This window comes from Procambarus clarkii, chromosome 93, assembly GCF_040958095.1.
Source record: "Procambarus clarkii isolate CNS0578487 chromosome 93, FALCON_Pclarkii_2.0, whole genome shotgun sequence".
NCBI classification, from domain to species: Eukaryota; Metazoa; Arthropoda; class Malacostraca; order Decapoda; family Cambaridae; genus Procambarus; species Procambarus clarkii.
Window position 1 is genome coordinate 5,109,457 of NC_091242.1, and position 24,388 is coordinate 5,133,844.

Below are 24,388 nucleotides of genomic sequence, written 5' to 3' on the forward strand. Positions count from 1 at the left end.
CGCGTTTTGGGCTAATTCGCCTTCATCAGAGCAAAGTAGAATGAAAGATTCATTCACTTGGATCAGTGTTTTTGTGATCTTTGTTGCATATTTATATATATGCGCATATTAAAAATAATAATTAAAACTACCAATCGGTGATAGTAGCTTGGGTACACGTCAGTACTGGATGACAATTTATGACAATTTATTTAATTTACTATGCCCGAAACGCTTTGCGTAATAGTGGCTTTAGGCATTGTATGTACTAGCTATACCTATAAGTCAAACAATCCTTGTAAATATTTATTGTATGTATGTACCTTACCTAAATAAAATTGTATTGTTGTATTGTATAAGTTACCTATTTTCTGCGTGAAGCGAAACTCAAGTCTAGAATGGAATGTAGATTTATCACATAAATTTTAAGTAAAAAAGTTAGCGAATTAGTTTATTAGTCTGGCTATACAATAACAAATAGAAAGTATATGTATTAACTATACAGCCTGAAGCTGAATTGCATTTGTTGTTTTCCTTCCAAATAAGATGTAGTAGGTCTTTGCTATGTTTAGTGTAAGTTTGTTGGTTGACATCCATACGTGAACTTTTTAAATTCATTGTTTACAACATTATTTAATGTGTGTGGTAAGATGTGGCATGTGGCATAATCTCGCATAAACCTCATTTTTTGGCAGTTGGAGTTCAATCCTCTACCGTCCAAGAAATTAGGGCACCACTCCTTTCCTTCTTTCTAGCCTAAATCCTTATCTTCATATCCCTTCAACGTGCTATATAGTCGTAATGGTTTAGTGCTTTCTCCTGCTAATTACCTTGCTTTACTTGTAGGTAAATTAAATTACATTTGACCGAAACGCTTTGCATAATAGTGGCTTCATTAATATGTGTAACTCTTGTCTCCGCAATTGTACATTGCCTTATGTTCTTTGTACACACATTCTTTTGAATAAAAGTTTGAAATTGAATTTTTGGTATTAAATTCAAGCATGTGACTCGGCAGACAGTGGTGAGTACAACAAGAGGTGGGTGGCTGGGTACGACACCTGGGTGGAGGACTGGGTGCCGGTGGTGTGGCGGTGCGCACCTCGAGCCTCTTGTTAGTCAGCTCGGTCTAGTGTCTGTGACGAAATTGTGACCCACGTTGCACAGGACAAGTTTTCTCCAGCAGTAATGTCTGAAACTAAGGTGGTTGTCAGCAGTTATTGTTAGCGATGGGGATTTTGAGACTACTAGCCCGAGCAGGTTCCTTGATAAAGAGAGAACTATCTACACAAACATATGCTCAGAGTGCAGCTGCCAAAAGAGTTAGGCGGGTTGGTAGCCCCTTTTAATTTATTACAGCCTTCCTATTATGTGTAAAATAGCAATTTTGACTGTGGTACTGTATGGGTTTTAATTACTGTAAACAGTGGGTGAGAGAATAGCTTATAAAATGTTAGCATGTTGCTCTATGACGTGAAGCGTTTGAGCTAAACAAACATGCTTGAAACTTGTACATATTAATCCTCAAGATACTCAAAGAAAGTAAATCAAATTTACTAAGATTTCACATCTGAAGTGTCTTGGATTTATATATATCGTGTATATAATTGTTGGGTCAGCATATGTTAGGATAGGTTGGATTAGATTAGGTTTGGATTTTGTTGGCAAATTATCTTCGGTAGAGTGTTGACTGTATTTAAAAAAAATTATTTTTATTCTGTGAAACTTAAAAAAGGGTCTTAAAGTGTATTGAAAACTAGGTGTAGTAAAATCACATAGGCTTGTGTTGCACATGGTACGCTCTGTACACGAGTAGCAAATTTGTTCACAGCAGGTTTTATTTACAGGAACCGTGATGCCTACAGTCCTCATATCCTAGGCAATAAAATTACGCGATGGATGCCTACAGTCCTCATATCCTAGGCAATAAAATTACTTGATGGAAAAATATAATTTATACAAAAAAAAAAAAAAAAAAATATGTAGTACTAAGTACGGTAATGTGAATAAGCGTTATTTTATCTAAAAGAAGCTAATGCTAGTATGACTAATTCATAGCTCATCTGTGACATGGGTATAAAAAAATTTAATTGTATATACAATACTCAAATGTGCAAAAAACAATAATTTACTTAAAATAAAAATGTTTCAAATAACACTAGTTTAAGAAAATACTTAATGGCCTTTTTTTTATTATATTTTATTTACGACCTGTGTAGTACAGTAGTTGCAAGCTGGCTACATGTATGTGCCATCATAAAAAATGTGGATATTGTATTAACACTTTCGCGCTTTCGATTAGAGATAACTCGTCACTGGTTTTTCTTACGAATCCGCATAACTGCCTACTTTTCTCGTCAATCGAAAAAATATTTCTATAAATTCCATTTTTTAACCGAAATGGATGGGGATACTTTTGTTTTGTAGAGAATTTATTTGCGAATTTTTTGGTACCAGAATGAATATTATATCACATAAACTTCTATGAGTAAAAAAAAAAATACACAAAGTATGTTTGGGGGTGTGGCGAGCGTGTGGCAGTGGGTTCCCTTTAGCCGTTTATATATCCAACACGTGGGAAATATTTGTATGTGTTATGTATATGTCTGTGTAGGGAATTTTACTGCGATCACTGTCATACAAATTATAAAATGTTTCAACAAGTATAAACATGACAAACATCAAATGAACGAAAACAATGCGTTCGTTTCAGCCGTGAACGCATACTGAGCGACGTGGTTCTATATTTGGCGCTTCTCTTACACATGCTTTGTACAAATGTTATACAGTTCATCTTATAGAAAATTTTATTGCGAACACATTGGTATAAAAAAGAAATACGTACATAGAAAAGTAGGGTCAGGAAACGTATAAACTTTCCAAGCATGATTTCCCCCCTGTGTTTTCGCCAGTGCGCTCGCGGCTAACTACTCTCCACTTCACACACTCTTGCGGGTGGGCAATTACCTATATTAAACATTCATATGCATATGTCCGTGTAGAGAATTTTATTGCGATTCCAATGATACCAAAATTAGCGATGTAGGACAACTGTAGGCTTCGCAACCATTAAGAGAGTGAAAACATTTTGTTGCTGTTTGGCGCTCACGGCGAGTGATCTGCATAGTTTTTTATTTGGTGTTGATACTCCTTATGCTTGGGTGACATTTTATAGGTATGCTCTTATAGACAATTTCATTGCGAACACAGTGATACCAAATTTAAATACGTGCGCCTTCAATTATTGTCAGGACAGTCAAAAGAGTGTACACTTTTTCGGTCTTACCGCATAGGCGCGCAAAGTGCCGAAAGCATCTGGGGTATTGTTTTTTTTTTTGACCGCCGAGAGCGCGAAAGTGTTAATATTATAGTTATTTTACTCATGAGCTGCCATTTAACAATAGGTTTCACATTATCATTATTATATCTAATGCACGAGTATTGCAATTCACACTTGCTATGTGTAGCAACTTATCCATGTATAACAAAATAATGGAATGATTTAACGAGGTTCAATTAAATCGTTTAGAAAATGGGGAATTTTTTTATACCAATATTTTGTATGTCACGAAAACCATAAGGGGAAAATAATATTTTTAGCATCAAAATAATTTTTATTTCTTTCAGGCAGATAGAGCATGTCAGAAGTTTAGATCACTCGACCAATAGGTACTTATGAATGGTAATAGTATTAGATGCAATATGAATGTGTCTGGAGACCAGCACACGCTGACATTTCATCGGTTTCTCAATGGGAAAATTAGCGCGTTCCAAATCACGTAGGAAATTCAGCAATACAAAAAGAAATACCATGGTATATTGCAAATAAAGATCAGATCTAAACACTCACTGATTCTTACGATAGATGACACTGAACATGAAGTTGTCTGGTATCTTGACCTGGTCAGACACAACCTCCAAACATTTCCAGAAACCAACGTTTGTTTATTCTAAATTCTATATTATATACCAGTCATGTTTCGGTGTGTTATTAAAGTACAGTATATATATATTAGAAGAGTTTGAAATTTGTATGGTTTTGTGCAGTGATATAGGCACTGTTTGTACCATGCCAATGGTTATTTACCATTGGCTTTACTTTATTTGATATTTAAATAGCAAATAATGGAATGATATTTTATTGAGTAAAGATTCTTTGAATTTTATCTGGGGAGGTCAAGTTTTTTGTATTCTCAAAGAGCACAATAACTGTACAGAACTGATTACTTTGTGGTACAGTATTTTATTCAAAGATTGCCTTTTGTAACAATCTGTAACAAAGACTAACATATTATTGGCCAATATTTTATCATTAATAAAGATTATACAGTTGAATAGATAAAACAAAGGAGCAAATCTCTCACTTAAGCTGTAAAGAATATATTCAACAGTACTGAACAGTTTTAACTAAGAATAGTAGTCAATTCAAGTATTTAGTATGATTAAACTTTTGAAAACTAGTAGATTTTATGTAAAAGGGAATCATTATTTGACTAAACATATTATGTAGCTGGTGTATTGTATACTGTACTTCCAAAATTTGTCAATCATTTGTTTAGTCTTCATAGATAATGTTGAAAATACTAGAGAATAATGGTCCTGTTGTAATTTTTCCTTTTCACATTAGGACCAATTACTGTGAAATAGCTTGCTCAAGGAAACCATCAACTAATTTGTGTACATAATGGAGTCACTGGAATTGGACTTGGCTGAACTTAATGCTCTGTTGGGCAACCAGAGCTATGTTTGTGGTTATCATCCCACACAAGCAGATGTTGCTGCTTGGAGGGCTATTGGTGAAATCCCGAAAGCTGAGTATCCTCATGCAGCTCGTTGGTACCACCACATTGCCAGCTTTGGTACCAGCAGTAAAAACTTCTCTGAAGCTTCGATTACATTTGTGTTGAAACGGCAGAGTCCAGTATTAAAGCCAAAAGGAACTGCTCCAGTTCTGAGGAATGCCATGAAAGAACAGAAATCAGAGCCTCAGAAAGCATCTGGAAGTAAAATTCAGGTGGAGGTGAGGCTCTGCACATGCACTCTGTATTGTATTCTAAATTTTTATTTTTCCAAGTGAATAGGTCAAAAATTTTTAGCTTCATATCTGAGGATGGGCTCACCCACTGTTGTGCATGGAAAATGTTTGCAGTAAATGTTGTGGAAGGTTTGACTCGAAGTTAATTGGAAAATTGCTTTACAGACTTGCCCCTTACAGTTTGCGGCAAACATTTTATTTTGGTATATTGTGTATGCTTACTCATCAATGCCTGTGCTGTGTACTATTACAATGTGGTAAAAGCAACCTTCTTTGTCCTATAATAATGTTCTCTAATTTACCATACAATCATTTAGTGTTTCATTTCTTTTACTTTATATTTTGGAAATTTCAAATTCTCTTAAAAACATCCCTTTCCACCACGGCATTCTATACACAAATTTCAGCTCTTAGTCTTGTTAACTAAACACCTAGACTATGGCTGTATTTTTGGTGGCTGTCTCTGTATGCACATACACATACAATGTTTAATAATAGTGAGTCTGTGTTGGTCTGGCTAGTTCAAATCAGATAGTCAAATCATACACAGAAGGGTTCAGCCAAGTTCGTCTTAATTGTCAAAACCGTATACATTGTTAGGTTAGGATGTATTAGCTTAGGGTTGGCTGTATTAAGCTCACTTAAGTTGGGGTCAGGTAGGCTTTAAAGTACTGTACAGTACATTGGCAAATAGTCTCGTATACGATGTAACTTGGGTTTATTAAAGTAGTGCACTGAAGTTGATTGTCAATGCTGCCTCATGCACCAGTGTGTTTTTACATGTACTGTGGAACTGCTTACTCATCATTAAATAAGGATTACAGTGTATGTAGGCACCTTGCTCAAATGGACTAATTAGGACTAGACCTGTATTTTTCTACCAAGGATTCCAGTCCACAGAGTTTCTCTATTTTGCTTTCTATGGGTATATTTGTTTTATCTCAAGACACCAAATAATTGAGCACGTGCATATAAGATATGCAAAAAAAATTATATCAGTGTTTTAAGTATACTTGAAGGTAAAATTGAGTAAGAAAATATAAAAAATTATAGGAAATATATACTGCATTAGAAATTTGTTTTGTGTACCTTTAAGAGCCTGGTAACCATTGGTAATTACTTGATGCAAAACCTCCACACTGCTGCTGCAGTAATCATTTATAAGCAGGCCACTCTAACTCATTATGCTTTAATTTCTTTGGTATTTTGTTTTTGAAACATTGCCATTAATTCCCTTACTGCATTTGTCTGGACCAAGCAAATCAGGATTTACAAATGCCTTTAAGAGGTATTTAGTGAAACATGCAATTAAGCAGTGAATGACAGTTTGTACATTGGGCAAGTGCTATGACCAGTGATAGCCAATGGGTAAACGATGCAAAGTTTTATAATCATAAATTTTTTGTAAAAATAGTGATTGGGTATTTATTATTTTGGTACCAAAGTGTTTTCTGATAATTGCTCTTATGTTAATGTCATACCTTGAAGGTATGGGCTAATAAAATAAAATAATAAAATGGACTGAGCTATTGAATCGTTTATCCATTCTAATCCACATTTAGCTGTACACACTCTAATTTTTAACAAATATAAAACACTGATGAGTACTTAGTTACCTGTACATAGGCTTTGTCTACAATACATTTGCAGATACAACTATCAGAAGCAATTTATAAATGTTCCAATGCTCCAAACTTTATCTCCATTCACTGATTTTAACCAATAAATAATGTTGTCCACAAACTGAACGATCATTGATTAGCTCAAACCTGTAATTAATTGTTGTGTATATATCAAGAGATTTCATGGCCTTCCTCATTTCATAATAGGATGTGGGAACCTTGGTTAATTCAGCTTCTTATTGGCCACACACAATTAACTCGTGGAAATGAAATCTGCTACTGTACTGTTCATATTGCATTATGTATTCTACTACGTCACACATTTTATAAAATGCCCTTAGTTTTGGATTTATACAAAAATATTGCTTCTCAATATTTTTTTGTGCTATTGGCATTTTGGGATTCTGTAGATGACTGAATTTGTAACTTTCATCATGCTATACTTACACAGTATTATTTGTGACTTACATCTGTGCTATACTTACTCAGTAACATTGTAGCTAGCTAATTTGTTTCAAGTTTTTGGTCCACTCAGTATATTGTAAGGTATTATACTTGTGTAGCAGTGCAAAAGTTCATGTTAAATTTTCAATGAGGTGGCATTGTTAGTTTCTGTTATAGAGTGAGGTAGCTTTACCAAGTACCAGTACAGGAAAGTCCAAATGGCTTATCAAAATACGTACAGCCAAGTCACAAATATCCAGTTATGTGGTATACTGTATACCTGCCTATCTCATCCAGTTTGTAATAGTGACACAAAGCCCTAGATTATTGACTGATAATTACTGTGCGAATCCTAGCGCTGAGTATTTTGCACATGATGAAGACTTGGTTGTGATGTCCAAACCACACATCAGAGAATGAAGAAATGATGACATTTTGGTCCGTCCTGGACCATTATTAAGTTGTGTGATGTGCATTATTTCTTCATTCTTTGATATGTGATTTGGTCATATCTTCAGCCACGTTATTGTGACTGTCTGCATATCGAAGACCAATTTCATTAAAAAATAATCTGCTAATGTTAGTAAATAAGTATACAGTACAGGATTTTCAATTTCAATTATTCATGTCATTTTGAGCCTTGAGTGCATTATAGATACTATCTTAAAATGATTTGTGGTAATTAATAAGAAAACTAATTACCACAAACCATTTTAAGATAAGGCCTATGATGAATTAAGTCTCATAATGGGATGAATAGTTGAAGACCTGTAACACTAACAGAAAAAAATGTACTCTTATTCTTTCAATGCTGTACTAATTTACGAGACCACAATACACCTTAACACACACACTTATTGCTAGATTTGGACTATTGATTACAAATCATTTTATGTTTTCATATCCTCATAAGCATGTTGGTGTTTCACTGCCGTAACTACATAACCATTGCTGATTTGCTATTGGGAGTGTGCAGCTAATAGTTTGTTTCATCAATTTCCTGTTAAATCTTATAAATGGCTGTATTAAGGCTTTTGTGCTCTAGGCAGAAATTAAGACTGCTTTCTGTTATTAAAAAGGGCCTGTCCCTAGTATCCATTGTTATTTGTTAGTAATGAAAACCATAATCACAAATCTGTCACCTGCAACATGCCATAAGTAACTGGAAAGGTGAGTTTTCTATACAACCAGAATACTGTATCTGATTGGCCCTATAAACCAGTAATTAACAACATTTGGGAGCCCAACTGGTCCATTGGTTAATTCAGCCATATACTTCTGACTTCATTGTTGCTGCACTATGGTTTATTTCTTATTTTGCTTGCTGGTGGGATGTTTGTGTGGATCAAAATTGCATGTAAACTTAGTTTGATTGCAGTTCAGTTGTTTGATGTGAAAGGATCTGTAGTCTTATCTGATGACACCATTATCCGCCTATTTTGTTTGTAATTAATGCCATAAAGAATGGAATAGATCAAATAAATAGCCTTAAATTAGCCACTGGCATGTATTTTATGAATAAATGTTTGTGTGAAATCTTAGGATGACAACCCCAGGATTTTGAGTTGTGATTAATTACTATATTAGATAAATAATTGGACTAAATTGAGTCAATGTATTTCTGGAAACAAATGTAAGTACCATTCCAAAAAGATCATAGTTGCATGTTCAGTGGAAATTTAGAGGAGCATTTAGTATGAATGTTTTGCCTGCAGTTTACTGTTGACATGCCAGTATCTTTAGCTGTGTGTGTATCTACAACAAATTAGGCATATTTCAAGGTTTGAGAGAGTAGCTTCTTGAGTACAAAGCACAGAGCTGTTATAATGTATTTGTATACACAAATTAATAATTGTGTGTACTGTAGTAATACTGTACTAATTATTATAATATTGACATAGGACATTGTTACTGTTTGGCATTTTTCTTTTTACTAGCACTGTACCCGTAATCATAAAAATACAAATTTTGCTGATAGAAAAATTTATCTTATGAAAACCATAAACTTCTCAGATTTGTAATTTTAATTTTGTCGTATAAATAGTTATTTTAGCATGCAATGTCATGCCTGAATGTTTTGTAACCCGTAATAACTGATTTATTAATCTTATTTCTTAGCTGCACCACTTTGTTGCTTCCTTAGGCAAGGTCCTTTCACTGTTACTGAACAGTCAGGGCAAGTTGACCATGTTCTCTGGGACATACTAGGGGTCAGGAGACTGGAAATGATGCTATCCAACACAATGATTTTCAAAAAGATGATTAATTACATTGAAAACCACTCCACATGCTACTCTGCAGCAGAGAGATTTCCAAGGAGTACTTTAAGTGTTAGTAGACTCATTTAGCTAACCCTGCTCCCAACTATCTGCAGATACTGTATCAGCATTAACTTGTCAACAGGATAGCCAGGCCTTACTCCCCTACATTTCTTAAAGATGTATTTTTTGTGATGTGGGCTCTGGCTGCTGTTGGACATTATTTTGCATGCAATGATAGACTTTATAGTATACAACTGCATGTCTTTGGACGTGGTAAATGATTAGCATTTGCAGATGAAAAGTCACAAAAATGTGGCTGAAAAATTTTGACCAAACCACACACTAGAAATTGAAGAGACGACGTTTTGGTCCGTCCTCTTTAGTGCACCTCTCGAGTTTGTTCTAAACTTATTAACAAATGTGACCTAACATAAGCCTACCCTTCCTTTTATCTTTCTTTTTCTTTCTCTTGTTTTCTCTTACGATTCCTTTCTTATTCCTATTTTTACACCCTTTATTACATCTTACCTTATGTTCCTTTTGCCTTGCTCTTGTCTTCCTCTAAGATTTCCATCTCCTCACCTCTCTTTCCTACTTAATGCCCTTGCCTCCCTCGTCTCATCACAATTGACTTGATAATGGTCCAGGATGTACCGAAACATTGTCGTCTCTTCGATTTTTAGTGTGTGGTTTGGTCGACTATCATTTGCCATCTTCTCTACACTGGTTTGAGTTATGCCTCAGCATGGGTGATTCTCATGAAATGTGTCCATTACTGTACTGTACTTTCACAGTTTCTGTGGTACTGTGTTTATTCTGAGGCAGGGTTAGTGCTGGGCATGTTCATATTGAGCACATTCAGTTGCCACATCACTTTGGTGGGTACTTATGGGATTAGTTTTTGTTTAACCCAGGTTATGCTTGTTATTGTAGTTTCTTTGTTTCTTGGTTAAGGAAGTTAAAGTTAAGGCATGATGAGAATATGTCCTGCAACAACGTCTCTTCTGTTCTATGGTCCAGAGTGAAGGTCCTGGGACCTAGTATAGCTTCTTGCCTTAATAGACAACCATGTGTTAGCTGATGTGATTGAATGCACATTTGACATTTTTCTGCATGGTGCAGGTTATAAGAAAAACATAGTGGATTCCAAATGGAATTTTGAGTTTGTCTTCACTGTACAGTATTGCATTGTAATGCAACCTGATTTCCATGTGCCCCATTTAGTGAGATGGCTGGATCATTTTCCTCTAGTGATTGTAAGGGATCGTAGGCATGCTTGCTTGTCTTGGCATCTGAGTGAGATTTAGAACCCTTTAAAAAAATTTAATATCCTGTGACAGGGTGTGCTAAATAGTCTACCAGTTTGGTGCCTTCTTTTAATAATTTACCTGGTTGCTTAGGTATTCTTTGTGTATGTTTTATTCAACATTTACGATTCTTTTGCACTGAATGCGCTCTCAATGTCAATCCTAACAAATGGTTTGGCTCCTCTGTGGCTAGTTGAACTCTGGTTCCCAGCTGAGCTTTCTGGGAAGCTTGATACATCTGCAATCCATGTCTCAATACTGGAGGTTGGCTATGAGTATTTCTTGTACACTTCTGGTTTTAATGTTTTTGTTCCCTATTTTCTGACTGGTTGTAACTTTGTCCCACTGTCTTGAGGTTGAGGAATCCCAAGTCCCTCAGCTTCCCCACTTTTGCTGGTAAAGTGTTGTGCAGTACTTCAGCAATTCTGCATCCAATGCCCATCTCAGGCAGGGATCTAGGTTCTGGGTCAGGATTTATCAAGCACTTGTGAAACCTGTACATATTTTTTTCAGTTATTATTGCAGTTTAGTTTGCATTTATTAAATATTTTGAGTTTTAAAATAATAAGTATTGCAAATATTCAAAGTTTTTAAATATTTAATAAATAGACTAAACCGCCATGATTAAGGAAAGCCGTTTGATAAATAGAGCCGTAAATGAATGATGAATTTTAGCCCTGGTTGTTTTGGGTCTCCTGAAATGCAGATCACCTCATTGTTTTTCTCTCCACAACTATCTGATAACCCTCTGCAGTATAGGTACATGTATCCCTTTCAGTTTATAGTAGTTCTTTATGAGGTAGGTCTTGCTGAAGGAAGTAACGCGAGTGGTGCAGTTCAGAAAAGCTGCACATGCATAGTCCTGCACTACAAATATTAGTGCAGGACTATGCATGTACTGCTTTGATTTGGGTGTAGAAAGTGCAATTTATACTTAGTACCTAGCCCAAGGTACCTATATATGACCTATTTGTGCTAAGTACCTTAGCACAAATAGGTCATATCAAAGGTAACATTATTCACATGCAAGGCTAACAACTACCCAAATATGGGCTTTATGCTTGCTTCATTTTGTCAAAACATGTTTGCAAATGATCAACACTTCATTCTATAATATGTACTTTGTAATATATAAAGGTAAAGTCACTGGTCTTCAGACACTATAGAATATTATTGATGATCACTTAAAAAGATATACTGTATTACATTCATTATAAATCTTAGTGTGGTGCTAAAGAGACAATGATCAATAAAGCTACATTGGAATAGAGGCTTTAAATGCACTAGCCACCGAGGTATTGATGAAAAATGAAGGCCTCAAAATTTCTGTCACCGTCAGATGTCCCTTACCTTGTTAGGCACCACTTACAATAACAATGTTTCTGGTTCCTGGAAGTTTGGCTCTGTTGGTGCAGACACACTAGCAGTCTGATGTTTTAGATTTTGGCACCAAACACTCTGTGTTCAGTGGCTCATTGATAGTGTGGTTTCTTTAGCTAACATTAGTGGCATTTTTATTTTGTACATTTGCCTATAAAATAACAAAATCAAATAGTGGAACCTCCATTCGGTGAATCACTGGTTAGAATGCCTACTTTCCAGGCTGTATTTACTCGCCCGATTCCATGGACTTTTCGCTAAAGCGGGTAATGTGTGGATTTACTTAATGTTGGGACAGTTCACAGACCAGTGGAAAATGTGCCCATCATATAGGTTAAAAATTAAGAATTTCCTTAGTGAAATCAGCCCATAGAGCATGGGAAATATTAGGGTATGAATGGTAACTGTAATGGCTCCAATTATGTTTTTAATGATTTTTGTAAATTGACACAGAAGAATGAGTTGAAGCCTTGGGAAAACCATTGAGTACATTTAAAACCAAATTCTATGGTTCTTTTTCATTTTTGAGATTTCCAGATTTTTTATTCACAAATATGGGCCTATTTCTTGTTTAAAATGAGTTTTTGATGCAAGGGTGTAGTAAATATGCTGTATGTGGCTAAAATCTCTACAGATAGGTTCTCTTGGTAGCTTTCTTCCTATGACGGGATGAAATTAAAATTTTGCTAACCGAAATCACCCCATAGAGCATGGAAAACATAAGGATATGAATGGTAACTTAATATGGCTCTAAACACGTTTTAAATGATTTTTTTTTAAATGATTTTCAATTTTGAACTAGAGGGCCATCTTGGCTTTGACAGCTTTAGCGAGTTGGCAGTACAATTTGTTTTTTTGCTGTATGGGTGAAAAAGCATGTTTTCTGCCCAACATTGTACTGTAGCTTGAGTTTATAGCTGTTGTCCTTGTGTATGCTTATAACTTTTAAGATTTTGCATATATTAAATACTAGCCATAGGAAATACTGTCTAGGGATTAGATTGAAAAATCTGCATTGTCAGGTTCTCATAGTGAGTTTTATTTTATGAGATGGTGAAATTAAGATTTTGTTCGTAAGGTCATCCATTGAGCATGGAAAAATGAAGGTATAAACAGTATCTACTTCAGTGTACTGCTCTAATAACAATTTGAAAAGTTTTTGTGGGAAATTATTGCAAATATTTAAAATCAATTTTTTTGATTGGTTTCGTTTTGAGTGATGCATTTTTATTTCTTGGTACTGTACTGACAACTGGCATCTATGTTATAACTTTTTTAATTCTGAGGTTCAATCACGTTAAATAATAAATTTTTTTGTTAAATAATTTACATCTTTTAGTCAATTAAATCCCCCTTGCATAGATTGGTCTTCAAGGTACATAATATATATAATTCTTCTTTTACAGACTAAAAAGGATAAAGGGGGAGGAAGTGGGAAGGCGGCTGTAGAGCTGAATCCATGGCCAGATTTCATTCAGGAGCGCCTTAGCATGTGGGACAGACTCAAGAAGGAAGCAGATGAATCTCTTAAAGCCAAAGTTTCTGAACCCATCAAAGTAGGTACAATATCTGTTGTATGCTATTACGTAGTAGGCTAATTAGAGATGTGTAATAATGGATTTATTCTGGTGCTGTTTGACTTGGTTACAGTATATTTGCCCTAATGCGGTACAGTACTATGTTTAATGTTGTACCCAGTAATGTATTATCATTTAGACATATATAGTAATTTTGTATTTAATTTTACTTTAAAGCAGGCACCAAATCGCATTTTAATTGGCATCGTTTTTTATTTATATTTGCCTAAAGGAAACATTATTTACAGATTACTTTGCCTGATGGAGCTGTGAAAGATGGCAACTCTTGGCGTACTACTCCATTTGAAGTAGCACAGAGTATCTCTCAGGGTCTGGCCGAAAACACGATAGTGGCCAAGGTGAATGGAGTAGTTTGGGATCTCGATCGTCCTCTAGAACATGACTGCAAGCTAGAGTTGTTGAAGTTTAATGACGAAGAGGCAAAAACTGTAAGTGTTTTTTTTTTTTTTTTTTTTTTTTTTTTTTTTTTTTTTTTTTGAGGGGGGGGGACCATAGATTCACTGTTAGAATATTGATCCTTCTACAGGTTTTACATAATCCACTGAACATATGTTATTGTTTGTTACATTAAATTAAAAATAAAAATAAATATTGAATTTGTGTTACATGAAATGCAATTTTTGAGTTGGATACTTATGGAAAGAGGGAATTGACATAATGAAAAGGCTGAACCTAACAAAAAATATTGGCATAAACTGAATTTTTATTATAAACTGATAAGCTTTTAATGCAAACAAATCCAATAAATTTCAAGGTAGATTTCAATTTCAAGATCAATTTTCTTTAGCAGGTAAAATAAATTAATATGTTTTCAGACAGTTGTACAGTTATACGACCTCTGAAGGACACAGTATTTAAATAGTAACGTAGACATCCAGACCTTTTCTAGATATCAATGGAAGTCAAGGTTATAATGAATTCACTGCATGTGAATGCAGTGCTGTATTCAAGCTTATAAGATGCAGCACATATCTTTAATAGTCTTTTGTTCATAATATAGCACACAGTAAATGTTTTCATCAAGGTGCTCTCTTGCAAATTCCATACTCAGAAATATTAGGTAATGTGAGTGTTTAGTTTAAAACCTCTTGAATGTACTGTATGTCCATTTGGGGACAATGGAACACAACCTGGAATCCTTGATAATACATAAAGAATTTGTAGCAGAAAACTAAAAATTCATAACAAGGTATCTGGACTTAAGGCATTGTCAACAAATTAGATCAGCTCTATATTTTTAATACTTTGAATTCACACATACTTAATTGTAGTGGTAACATATTAAAAGCAAAAAAAAATAAATAATTTTTTTGTAAAAATGGTAATAATGCTTTTATACATAGGTGTTCTGGCACTCGACGGCTCATATTCTGGGTGAAGCCTTAGAACGTGTGTACGGTGGCCACCTTTGTTACGGCCCTCCCATTGAGGAAGGCTACTATTATGACATGCATACTGATGGCCCAGGGGTGTCCAATTTGGACTTTCCTGGTATTGAAGAGGTCATGAAGAAGATCACCAAAGAAAAACAGCCATTTGAAAGGCTAGAAATGAAAAAGGAAGATCTCCTCGAGATGTTTAAATATAACAAATTTAAGGTTAGTTTCTATTATTTCTATTCGATAATGTTCCTCTTATTTGGCAAAGGGTAAGTAATAATCTTTGTGAAAATTTAGTGAATTCTACAATTGCTATTAGTATAAATATTTAGAAGGTTCTTCAGATATTACTCGCCTAAACAAAATTGAAAACACAATTATGATAATTATTCATTATCATCCTCATGTAAACATTTGTACAAATGCCATATGCTGGATAGTGTGTGAAGCCTAAGACACAATCCTGGTTAATGGATACAATAATTATACAGATTTCAAAAGTATTAAAGTACAATAGAGAGGGGGTTCATGTAAGAATATACAAAAACTATGGGCCTGTGACACATAACACATACCTGGAGAAGCCACCTAATGTGAATTCAGATCCACCCCTTGGGTAAATCTTGGAAATAAGCCAGGTAACAGAGACCTGGGTATGCACGCAGAAACCATGAGCACACCTGTGGAGACCTGGTAGGAAAACCAGAAAACACTTAAGGAACACACATACACAAATGGCTAACATTCTGGCACATAAAGCAAAGAAACCATGGCAATTAATTGGGAAAAAATGAATTGACCAAAGATTCAGAAGTTAGTATCAAACTTCAGAAAGGATATCTTTTGGGCTGAGGACCTTAGCAAACAATGCTTACTCTTTATGCTCCGCATCTTAGCCGTTTATTCCTGATGCACTAATTACCTCGCTTAATATTCGTGTTTTCATCATGGTGTTTCTTAAAGTTGTAGATGGAATTGGCCTTTTAATGCATTTCACTCGTGCAGGAACAAGAACTTCCTTACATCTTGGACTTGATTACGTGTCCAGTTTCCACTGGTGTCCCCCTGTCCTACCTCTTTTGAATTTAATTAAGCTTTCATTATCCACTTTGTTCTTATCAGGATCTTGTACAGAGTGATCAAATCCCCTCTGTTCTTTCCTATAAGGATTTGTGGCTGTTTTCTCAGCCTGCCCTCATAGCCAAGCCCTCTCAATTCTGGTACTAATCTAGTTGCAAACCTATGAACTTTTGCAAGTTTCTTTTTGTGCGTCACAAAATGTAGGTTCCATGCTGGTGCTGCATACTCTAGTAATGGTCTCACACAGGCAGCAGGTATGGACTTTAAGGCCTTCTCGTTTAGATTCTTAAATGTTATGTTGCCTAACTTCCAAATATGCTGATGTTGTTGTTCTGTTCACGCGAGCTTCTGGTTGTAAATGGCATAAGCTTCTAAGCCGTACCCTATGGTACAAGCTATCGAAACCCATCCTTACTGCATAGAAATATAAAGGCTACTGGAGTCTACTCTAATGATCCTTATGGTCAAACATCCCCATTATAAAGTCATAATCATATATGACTTGATAATGGTCCAGAACGGACCAAAATATCGTCGTTTCTTCATCTTCTGGTGTTTGGTTTAGTCAACATCTTTTTCAAATTGTATTCCAAAATTTTTTATTTCTTTATCTCATTGAGTTCCAAACTTGTTTCCAACATTTAATGCTGATTTTTACAGTACCTTTTCAGTCGCTGAATGATCTGGAGACGATTTATTTTCCTTGATGATCACACTCGATTTCTTTCATTAAATTGTTTATATTCTTTCAGAGGGGAGCATCCTCACACTGTGACAATACACTGCACATGTGCAGAACTAGCCACTGCACTTGTGTGAACTCCAAATGTCTTTCCCTTACAAACCAACACAGGTTTAACTTTTCACCACCAGTTATCAACACCAACACATTCTTCCAAAATGGATCCTTTCCTTAGTGTTGGGATTATGTCTACTCCCAGGACTCTTTCTTTTATTGCTTTTGTATTTGCCTTAAATTATGGTATAGTTAAATATAGGTTATCCCAGGAAAGACAACTCTGTGGCACAGCCATTGCTGTTACATAGTCAGTTTCACACAAACAAGTGGTTAACCACAGTGAAGCAAACCCTGCACTTTGACAACTGTCCACTACAGAGCCTGGATGAGCAAGAGGTGCATGCCAATCACAAAGTGAAGGTTGCCAACTCCTTCAACCCTATTGTGGTGTCAGTTGTCACCTGGTAGCAATTCGGTAACCTTTGATTATTAACTACAGTAGTAGTTTGCAGAGCGATATTTGGGTTTCCTTGCATTTGTAATTATCCCTTGCAGGGGTGTTTAGAGGTATTGATTATTCTTATTGCGAGCTGGTTACTCATTGGATTTGCCAGTCTTCCTTACCCAATCATATGACAAGAACATTTAAAAGTTCCATATCACAGTAGTGTAGTGGACAGTCATTGAAAGCTCGGTAGGTAATAAGGGTTATGGATGGACCATATTGGCTCTGGCTCATGGATCATTTGAAAGGCTTTGGCTCAGAAAATAGTATTTTTCCAAACACGCATTCCACTCCACTCAACTGCTGCTTCCATTTTCCATTAGCGATCTTTCAAACACAACATAAAATATTCATTACATTCAAACCAAGTGTGGACTGGGTTCAATTAAGCAGGATTCAATTGTATGTATACACTATATTTACCTGTATGATGTAGTAAAAAAGCATAATTTTTATTTATTGAGCATAAAGTTTAAAGTAGTCCTTGTTAAAAAAAAAATTATTTAATCTTCATGTGATTTTTTTGTGCTTCCCAGGTGCGACTTTTGAATGAAAAGGTGAAGACTGACACCACTACTGTGTACCGCTGTGGCCCTCTCATTGATTTGTGCAGAGGACCTCATGTACGCCATACTGGGAAGGTTAAAGCATTTGCAGTAAGTGTTATGGAATTTAATTCAATATGTTAGATTGGAGAAGTATAATGAATATGAATTGGAATAATAAACAAAAAGTTAACCCAGTTGTAAAACTAAACACATGTGTGTGCCTTAAGTGAATCCTTAAAGTAAAATTTTTTTGTAAAGCAAACTTTTAATTGCATTGAATAAAGGGTATGAATAAATTTAGTCAACTGGAGATTGTTATACATTATTATTATTTTAGAACACTATTATAGCTAAGTTGTTAACTTGATCATTTTCATCTACAATGCATTTAAATAACTTATATTCCTCTTTCCTACCCCTCATGAAAATTTAAATCTTTTGGGTTCTGATTATTTATTACTGTTACCATTTACATTTTTATTTGTCAGTTTTGTACAGTGGTACCTCGGAATGCGATTGTCCCTGTATGCGAGGTTTTCGGAAGGCGAGGTGTATTTACTCCAAAAATTTGTCTCGGAAGGCGATGGTTACTTCGGGAGGCGAGTTTGGACGCGAGTTTGTTGATACGCGTACAGCCGACCTAGCGCGTTCGTCGCCCCTCCGCCCCTCAGTTTATTATTGTCTCGCGCTCAGTGACTACCCCCACATCAATTCTTCTCGCGGATTTTCAGTGTTTTGTTGGATTTTTGGTGATTTGTCTATACAATTTGTTATTATATATCTCACCATGGGTCCCAAGAAAGCCAGTGGTAAGGATAAAGGCCAGAAAGCTCATGTGAGGATGACAATAGAGGAGAAACAAGAGATCATTCGGAAGCATGAGAACGGTACACGTGTTGTTGAACTTTGTAGGCAGTACAACAAAGCCACATCAACAATATGCACTATACTTAAGAAGAAAAATAAGATTATGGGTGCTAAAGTGGCAAAAGGAGTAAGAACATTAACGGCACAAAGACCACAAATACTTGAAGTGGAAAAGTTGTTATTAATTTGGATACACGACAAGGAGTTGAGGGGTGATAGTGTTTCGGAGGCCATTATTTGTGAGAAAGCCAGGGTGTTGCACGAAGACCTTCTAAAGAATACACCTGCAACGAGTGATGCAGATAAGAAAGAGTTTAAGGCAAGCAGGGGCTGGTTTGAAAAATTTAGAAAGAGAAGTGGTATCCATAGTGTTACAAGGCATGGGGTTATGTGATGTGATTATGGAAGGGGACTCCCCTTCCAAACAGTAACTCCTCTCCTCCTCCCCCCTCCTCACCATCTTCCATACGCCTACAGCACTCGATAGCAAGGTAAGTAATAACTGGAACACAGTTTTGTAGGTTTATTTAGATGAATTAGGTAAATTAGGTATAAAAATTTAGTTTGATGTGGGGTTTTTGGGGTAGTCAGGAACGGATTAATTCATTTCCCTTTATTTCTTATGGGGAAATTAACTTCGGAATGCGAGTTTTCGGAAGGCGAGGCGTCTCCAGGAACGGATTAAACTCTTATTCTGAGGTATGCCTGTACATAAATACTGTCCTGCTAATGCTTAAGAGAATCTTTAAATGGTGGGCATTATGGCTCCCTCATTTTCGATTTCCTTTATAAGTATTGCACACAAATATTAAACTGATGGTAAAGTTTAATGATTATAAAAAGACTTTGATAATAAAAAAAGATTCCATCAGGTGACAAAAAACTCCTCCTCGTACTGGGAAGGCAATAGTGAAGCAGAGTCCCTCCAGCGAGTTTATGGTATCAGCTTTCCTGATCCAAAGCAGTTGAAGGAGTGGAAGCACTTCCAAGAAGAGGCTGCAAAGAGAGATCACAGAAAAATTGGTAAGTTCTTATATCAGTTTTATGCAGATGAATGGTGTGATGTGAATATCTCAAATCAGGAATTATAGCAGGAGAAATAAGGGAACTGAGAGGCATGTGTTGTTTGTAGAATGGAAATGGGTAGGAAAGTTATGAGATGTGAAGTGCAAATATCCACAAACCATATAATTAAGTTGCATGTGTGGATCTCAACATGTTTAGGCATTTTGATAAAATTAAATACACTGGTAGACTGGTAAAGTATTTTACCAGTATTTGGTAAGAGTTTGGGTGAGTTTGAAGGCAGGGGGGGGGGGAAGGGATAGGAAGCCAAGATGATGTGTATATAACAAAAAGACAATGAATGAGGATATAGCATTTTTCAAATAGGCCATGAGAAGGTGGCTAACATGGAGAATTTACCGAGTGGGTTATAAGGTGACAATCATTAACACTTTGGTGGTCCAGCCTTTCCACACATTCCCAATTGTAAATGTTACGAATTACTTCGGCCGCTTAGTGATGCAAAAAATGTTTACAATTGTTTTTAACTTTGTGTTAATTATTGGGTAATAGCTATAATGGTGTCAAAATGTTCACAAATTAAATGTCGAGAATAAATGCATAAAAGTTTTTTCATGATAGATTTTGCTCCTCTCTGTGTTCCTGAATATAAATATACCGGGCTTGGTAGATACCACTCGGTGATGCTTAAAAAATTTCAATAATTTTACATCTGTTATTTCTTGGATTATAACTATAAATTTAGTGTCAGAATGTTCGCAAATAAATTCTTTAGAGAACAGAAGCGAAAACAAAAGTGTATTTACAATAACATAACTTATACCTAATTATGTTGGACTGAAGCTAATCAGTTTATTGCCTATATACAACAGCTGAACAATAAACAAATAAGCTAAAACAATCTTGGTCAAATATTTTTTAGATTTGTTGGTCAACACCTGAAATCATAAAAGAATGTGTGAAATTTATACAGAAGGGAAGTTTTGTGAGAAAACAAGGAATTGGAGAGAGAGTTACCCAGCTTTAAATGTATTTAGAATACGTTATTTTACACTTAGCCTAATGCAGAAATGGCATTGGTGTAATATTAAAATATATGTATTTTGCGAAATTTCATAATATACCTGTTTAAATTATCATTATTAATTTCAGGTGTTCAGCAGAAGCTATTCTTCTTCCACGAGTTGAGTCCTGGTAGCTGTTTTTTCACACCTCGTGGGGCATACATTTACAATACCTTGATTGATTTTATCCGTGATGAATATTGCAAACGAGGTTTCCAAGAGGTTGTGACCCCAAATGTTTACAACACCAAACTATGGGAAACTTCTGGTCATTGGCAACATTATGCTGAAAATATGTTTGCTTTTGAAGTAGAGAAAGAAAAGTTTGCTCTCAAACCTATGAACTGCCCTGGGCATTGCTTGATATTTGGGCATACTACTCGGTCATGGAGAGAGCTTCCCCTCCGTATGGCAGACTTTGGTGTACTACACCGTAATGAGCTCTCAGGAGCTCTTACTGGTTTGACTCGTGTACGACGATTCCAGCAGGATGATGCACACATCTTCTGTACACCTGAGATGATTCAGAGTGAAATTAAGGGATGCCTTGAATTTTTGTCTGCAGTATATGATAGCTTTGGATTTGAATTTTTACTTAAATTGTCTACCCGTCCAGAGAAATTCTTGGGGGAGATTCAATTTTGGAATGATGCAGAACAGCAACTTACAAACTCTCTTAATGAGTTTGGCATGGAGTGGAAACTTAACCCTGGTGACGGGGCCTTTTATGGTCCAAAAATTGATATCACCGTCACAGATGCCTTAAGACGACAACATCAGTGTGCCACTATACAACTGGACTTCCAGCTTCCTATTCGTTTTGACTTGCAATATGTATCCGAGACAGGTGAAAAGAAGCGTCCTGTAATCATTCACAGAGCTATTCTAGGTTCTGTGGAGAGGATGATTGCCATCCTAACAGAATCCTACGGTGGCAAATGGCCGTTCTGGTTATCTCCTCGTCAGTGTATGATTGTGCCAGTAGCCTCGCCTTTTGATGATTATGCCAAGAGTGTTTGTAAACAGCTTCATGATGCTGGGTTCCAGGCAGACTATGACACTGATCCTGGTGACACCATGAATAAAAAGATAAGAAATGCACAACTTGAGCAGTACAATTTTATATTTGTGGTCGGGGAAAAAGAGAAGACCAACAATACGCTGAATGTGCGTACACGCGATAATAAAGTGCATGGTGAGCATAGTGTTGAAGATGTTATTCAAAAGCTGTCTGTTCTTAAAGCAAAGCGTGTGAAAAACTGGGAAGATTCATTTTAGCATGGGTATTTTGCTAAAATATGTACTTAATAAAATACATATTAATAATGTATACAGTATAGCGAGTGCTTTCTTATTTAATTACTATGCTTCAAGTAATATTGACAGGTTTTATTGGTATGTCTTAATTTTTTGGATGTTGCATTCCATCTGAAGAATTTGCTAATGTTAAGGTGTTACTTCAATGAGCTTATTGCAGTACACTTCTAATATACTGCAAGTATATAATGATACCTCTAATTTTAATTGAAGATTGTCATGGTGATAGCTTAATGATATTTATTATAAATAAAAAATAAATGAGATTTACTTGTTTTCATGTTAACTGAATATTTGTCCATGACTTCCCCCATTCTTTTTTGTGGTGACAAACCAAATGGCTAAAAAAGTTCAGTTTACCAGGCATCTTTGATTAGTTTATATACATGGAGTGTAAACAAAACTGACAGTTGTTGGAGTATCACACTATTACTTTGCTTACACTAATTGATGAAAAATTAACTGATATAAACCAACAGCATTTTGCATTAACCTGGTTCATTTAAAATAGATTTTCTTTGTATTTAATCATGGATATTTCATCTCGGTTTTAAATAGTTGATATTACACCATGTAGTATCCAATGATTGGTTATCTATAGTAAGTGTTTCACAGTTGTCCCCTTTGGCTACAACACCAGTTTTTGGTCTTATTCTACCGAGAATTGAAATAGAAAAAAAATTAAATGGTGAAAGTGTTACTTTATAATAGTACTGTACAGTCCAATTTCTGTGATGTGAAACTAGTTACAAGTGCATTTGAGTCAGTCTTTCAGGTGTCCTTTCACTTGATACTTCTGCTCATATGTTAGGCAATTGTTGTGGGTTGCATCTTTGGTGAGGACTCTTTAGCCTCGAGGCTAAAGAGTGACCCCCCTCATTGACAAGCCTAACAGGTTTTCCTGTCCTAGGTAGTGGAGAACCATATATAATGATCAATATAATCAAAGCTTCCTCCACCAGAACTCTTCCCCACATTCCAAAAGTAGCACGTGCATTTGCAGCAGGAAAATAAGGAGGATACAAATAGTAAAGATAATGTAAAGCAAAAACTAGACAAAAAATTGTATGACTCAAAGAAGGAAAAATAAAATAATATACAACACGGGAAGGGATGTGAATGTTATCCTTGTAAAGAGCTCATTCAAATTCGTAGAAAACAGACTGCCTTTACCCATTATTAGTACACTAAAACACAGTTCATCTATTCTAGAGAATTATCATAGATGTAACCAGTCTAAATAGCTATTTTTACTTAACAAAAGTCACAACATTCAGAGCAGAGCAATTAATAAATGTCTGTCTAAGGCAGGGAAAAAGTGACTACAATAGCATAGACAATCGTGCCAAATTGTCATTTATGTTGGATCGGACCAACGGTGCTTTATTGCTAACGTTTCTGGAAATAAATCTCAATAGCGAATTTGCCTTATTCCAAATATCTATGCATTTATTCTACTAATCGTGACCCCAGGACAATATATGCTTTTGTACATCCTTCCTCTTGAGGTTATATCTTCTTGAGATGATTTCGGGGCTTTAGTGTCCCCGCGGCCCGGTCCTCGACCAGGCCTCCACCCCCAGGAAGCAGCCCGTGACAGCTGACTAACTCCCAGGTACCTATTTACTGCTAGGTAAGTGGCTACCAGTTCTGATTCGTTTCTTACCTTGCAGATATGTATACAAGTAATAATTACGATGCTACAACTAGTACTACCATTATTACTACTGCTGCATCAAAAATTGGTTGCATAATATTTGGGTTGGTCATTGGTGTGTATGAGATGGAGGAGTGAACCAAATGTGTAACCCCTGTAGAACCCCGATATTAATTGGCAGGTGGGAGACTTAACATTGATCACATACACGCGGAGTATGTCACTGAGGCAAGATCAGATGTATTCCAGGGAGTTACCCCCGATTCCATAGTGATGCAATTTAAGGAGAAGGATATCGAGGTGAACGGAATCAAAGGTTTTCGAAAGTCAACAAGTAGCCCCATTGGGTACTTATTTTCGCCAGGATATACGAATATCATGTTTGACTAGGTACAGTAAGAGTAAAGTTACTTGTACATCAGTTTCTCAACAATTTTAGATAATACACAATCTTAAACATAGTTGATTTTGACCGATTCATTTATTTATTATGCACCCCATTCCCATCCCGTTGTAACATTGAATATACTAATCACTGATAATTCTGATTAATACTGAGTAACACTCTACTGGTTGCACT

At 35.8% G+C, this 24,388-nt stretch overlaps 1 protein-coding gene across 4 annotated transcripts; it reads left to right on the forward strand.

The window, feature by feature from the left end:
• Window positions 1-1,026: 1,026 nt before the first annotated feature.
• On the forward strand, window positions 1,027-22,417 carry ThrRS (threonine--tRNA ligase). 4 transcript variants are annotated; one of them, XM_045728800.2, is made up of 8 exons: window positions 1,045-1,182; window positions 4,607-4,999; window positions 13,435-13,584; window positions 13,854-14,054; window positions 14,970-15,224; window positions 17,866-17,985; window positions 19,617-19,767; window positions 20,923-22,417. In XM_045728800.2, exons 2-8 carry the CDS (start codon window positions 4,664-4,666, stop codon window positions 22,110-22,112), a joined length of 2,403 nt encoding a protein of 800 aa, XP_045584756.2. In that variant the 5' UTR covers window positions 1,045-1,182; window positions 4,607-4,663; the 3' UTR covers window positions 22,113-22,417. The 4 variants fall into 4 exon arrangements, with proteins under 4 accessions (XP_045584758.2, XP_045584757.2, XP_045584756.2 ...); XM_045728799.2 differs by having other exon boundaries at window positions 1,064-1,310; XM_045728802.2 differs by lacking the exon at window positions 4,607-4,999 and having other exon boundaries at window positions 1,027-1,182.
• Window positions 22,418-24,388: the final 1,971 nt, after the last annotated feature.

Excerpts from the sequence above, each read along its gene's own strand:
- ThrRS (XM_045728800.2), top strand. The coding sequence starts at position 4,664 with ATGGAGTCACTGGAATTGGACTTGGCTGAACTTAATGCTCTGTTGGGC. Across the intron at positions 13,585-13,853 it reads AAGTTTCTGAACCCATCAAA|ATTACTTTGCCTGATGGAGC; the intron begins GTAGGTACAATA and ends CATTATTTACAG. Across the intron at positions 14,055-14,969 it reads ATGACGAAGAGGCAAAAACT|GTGTTCTGGCACTCGACGGC; the intron begins GTAAGTGTTTTT and ends TTTTATACATAG.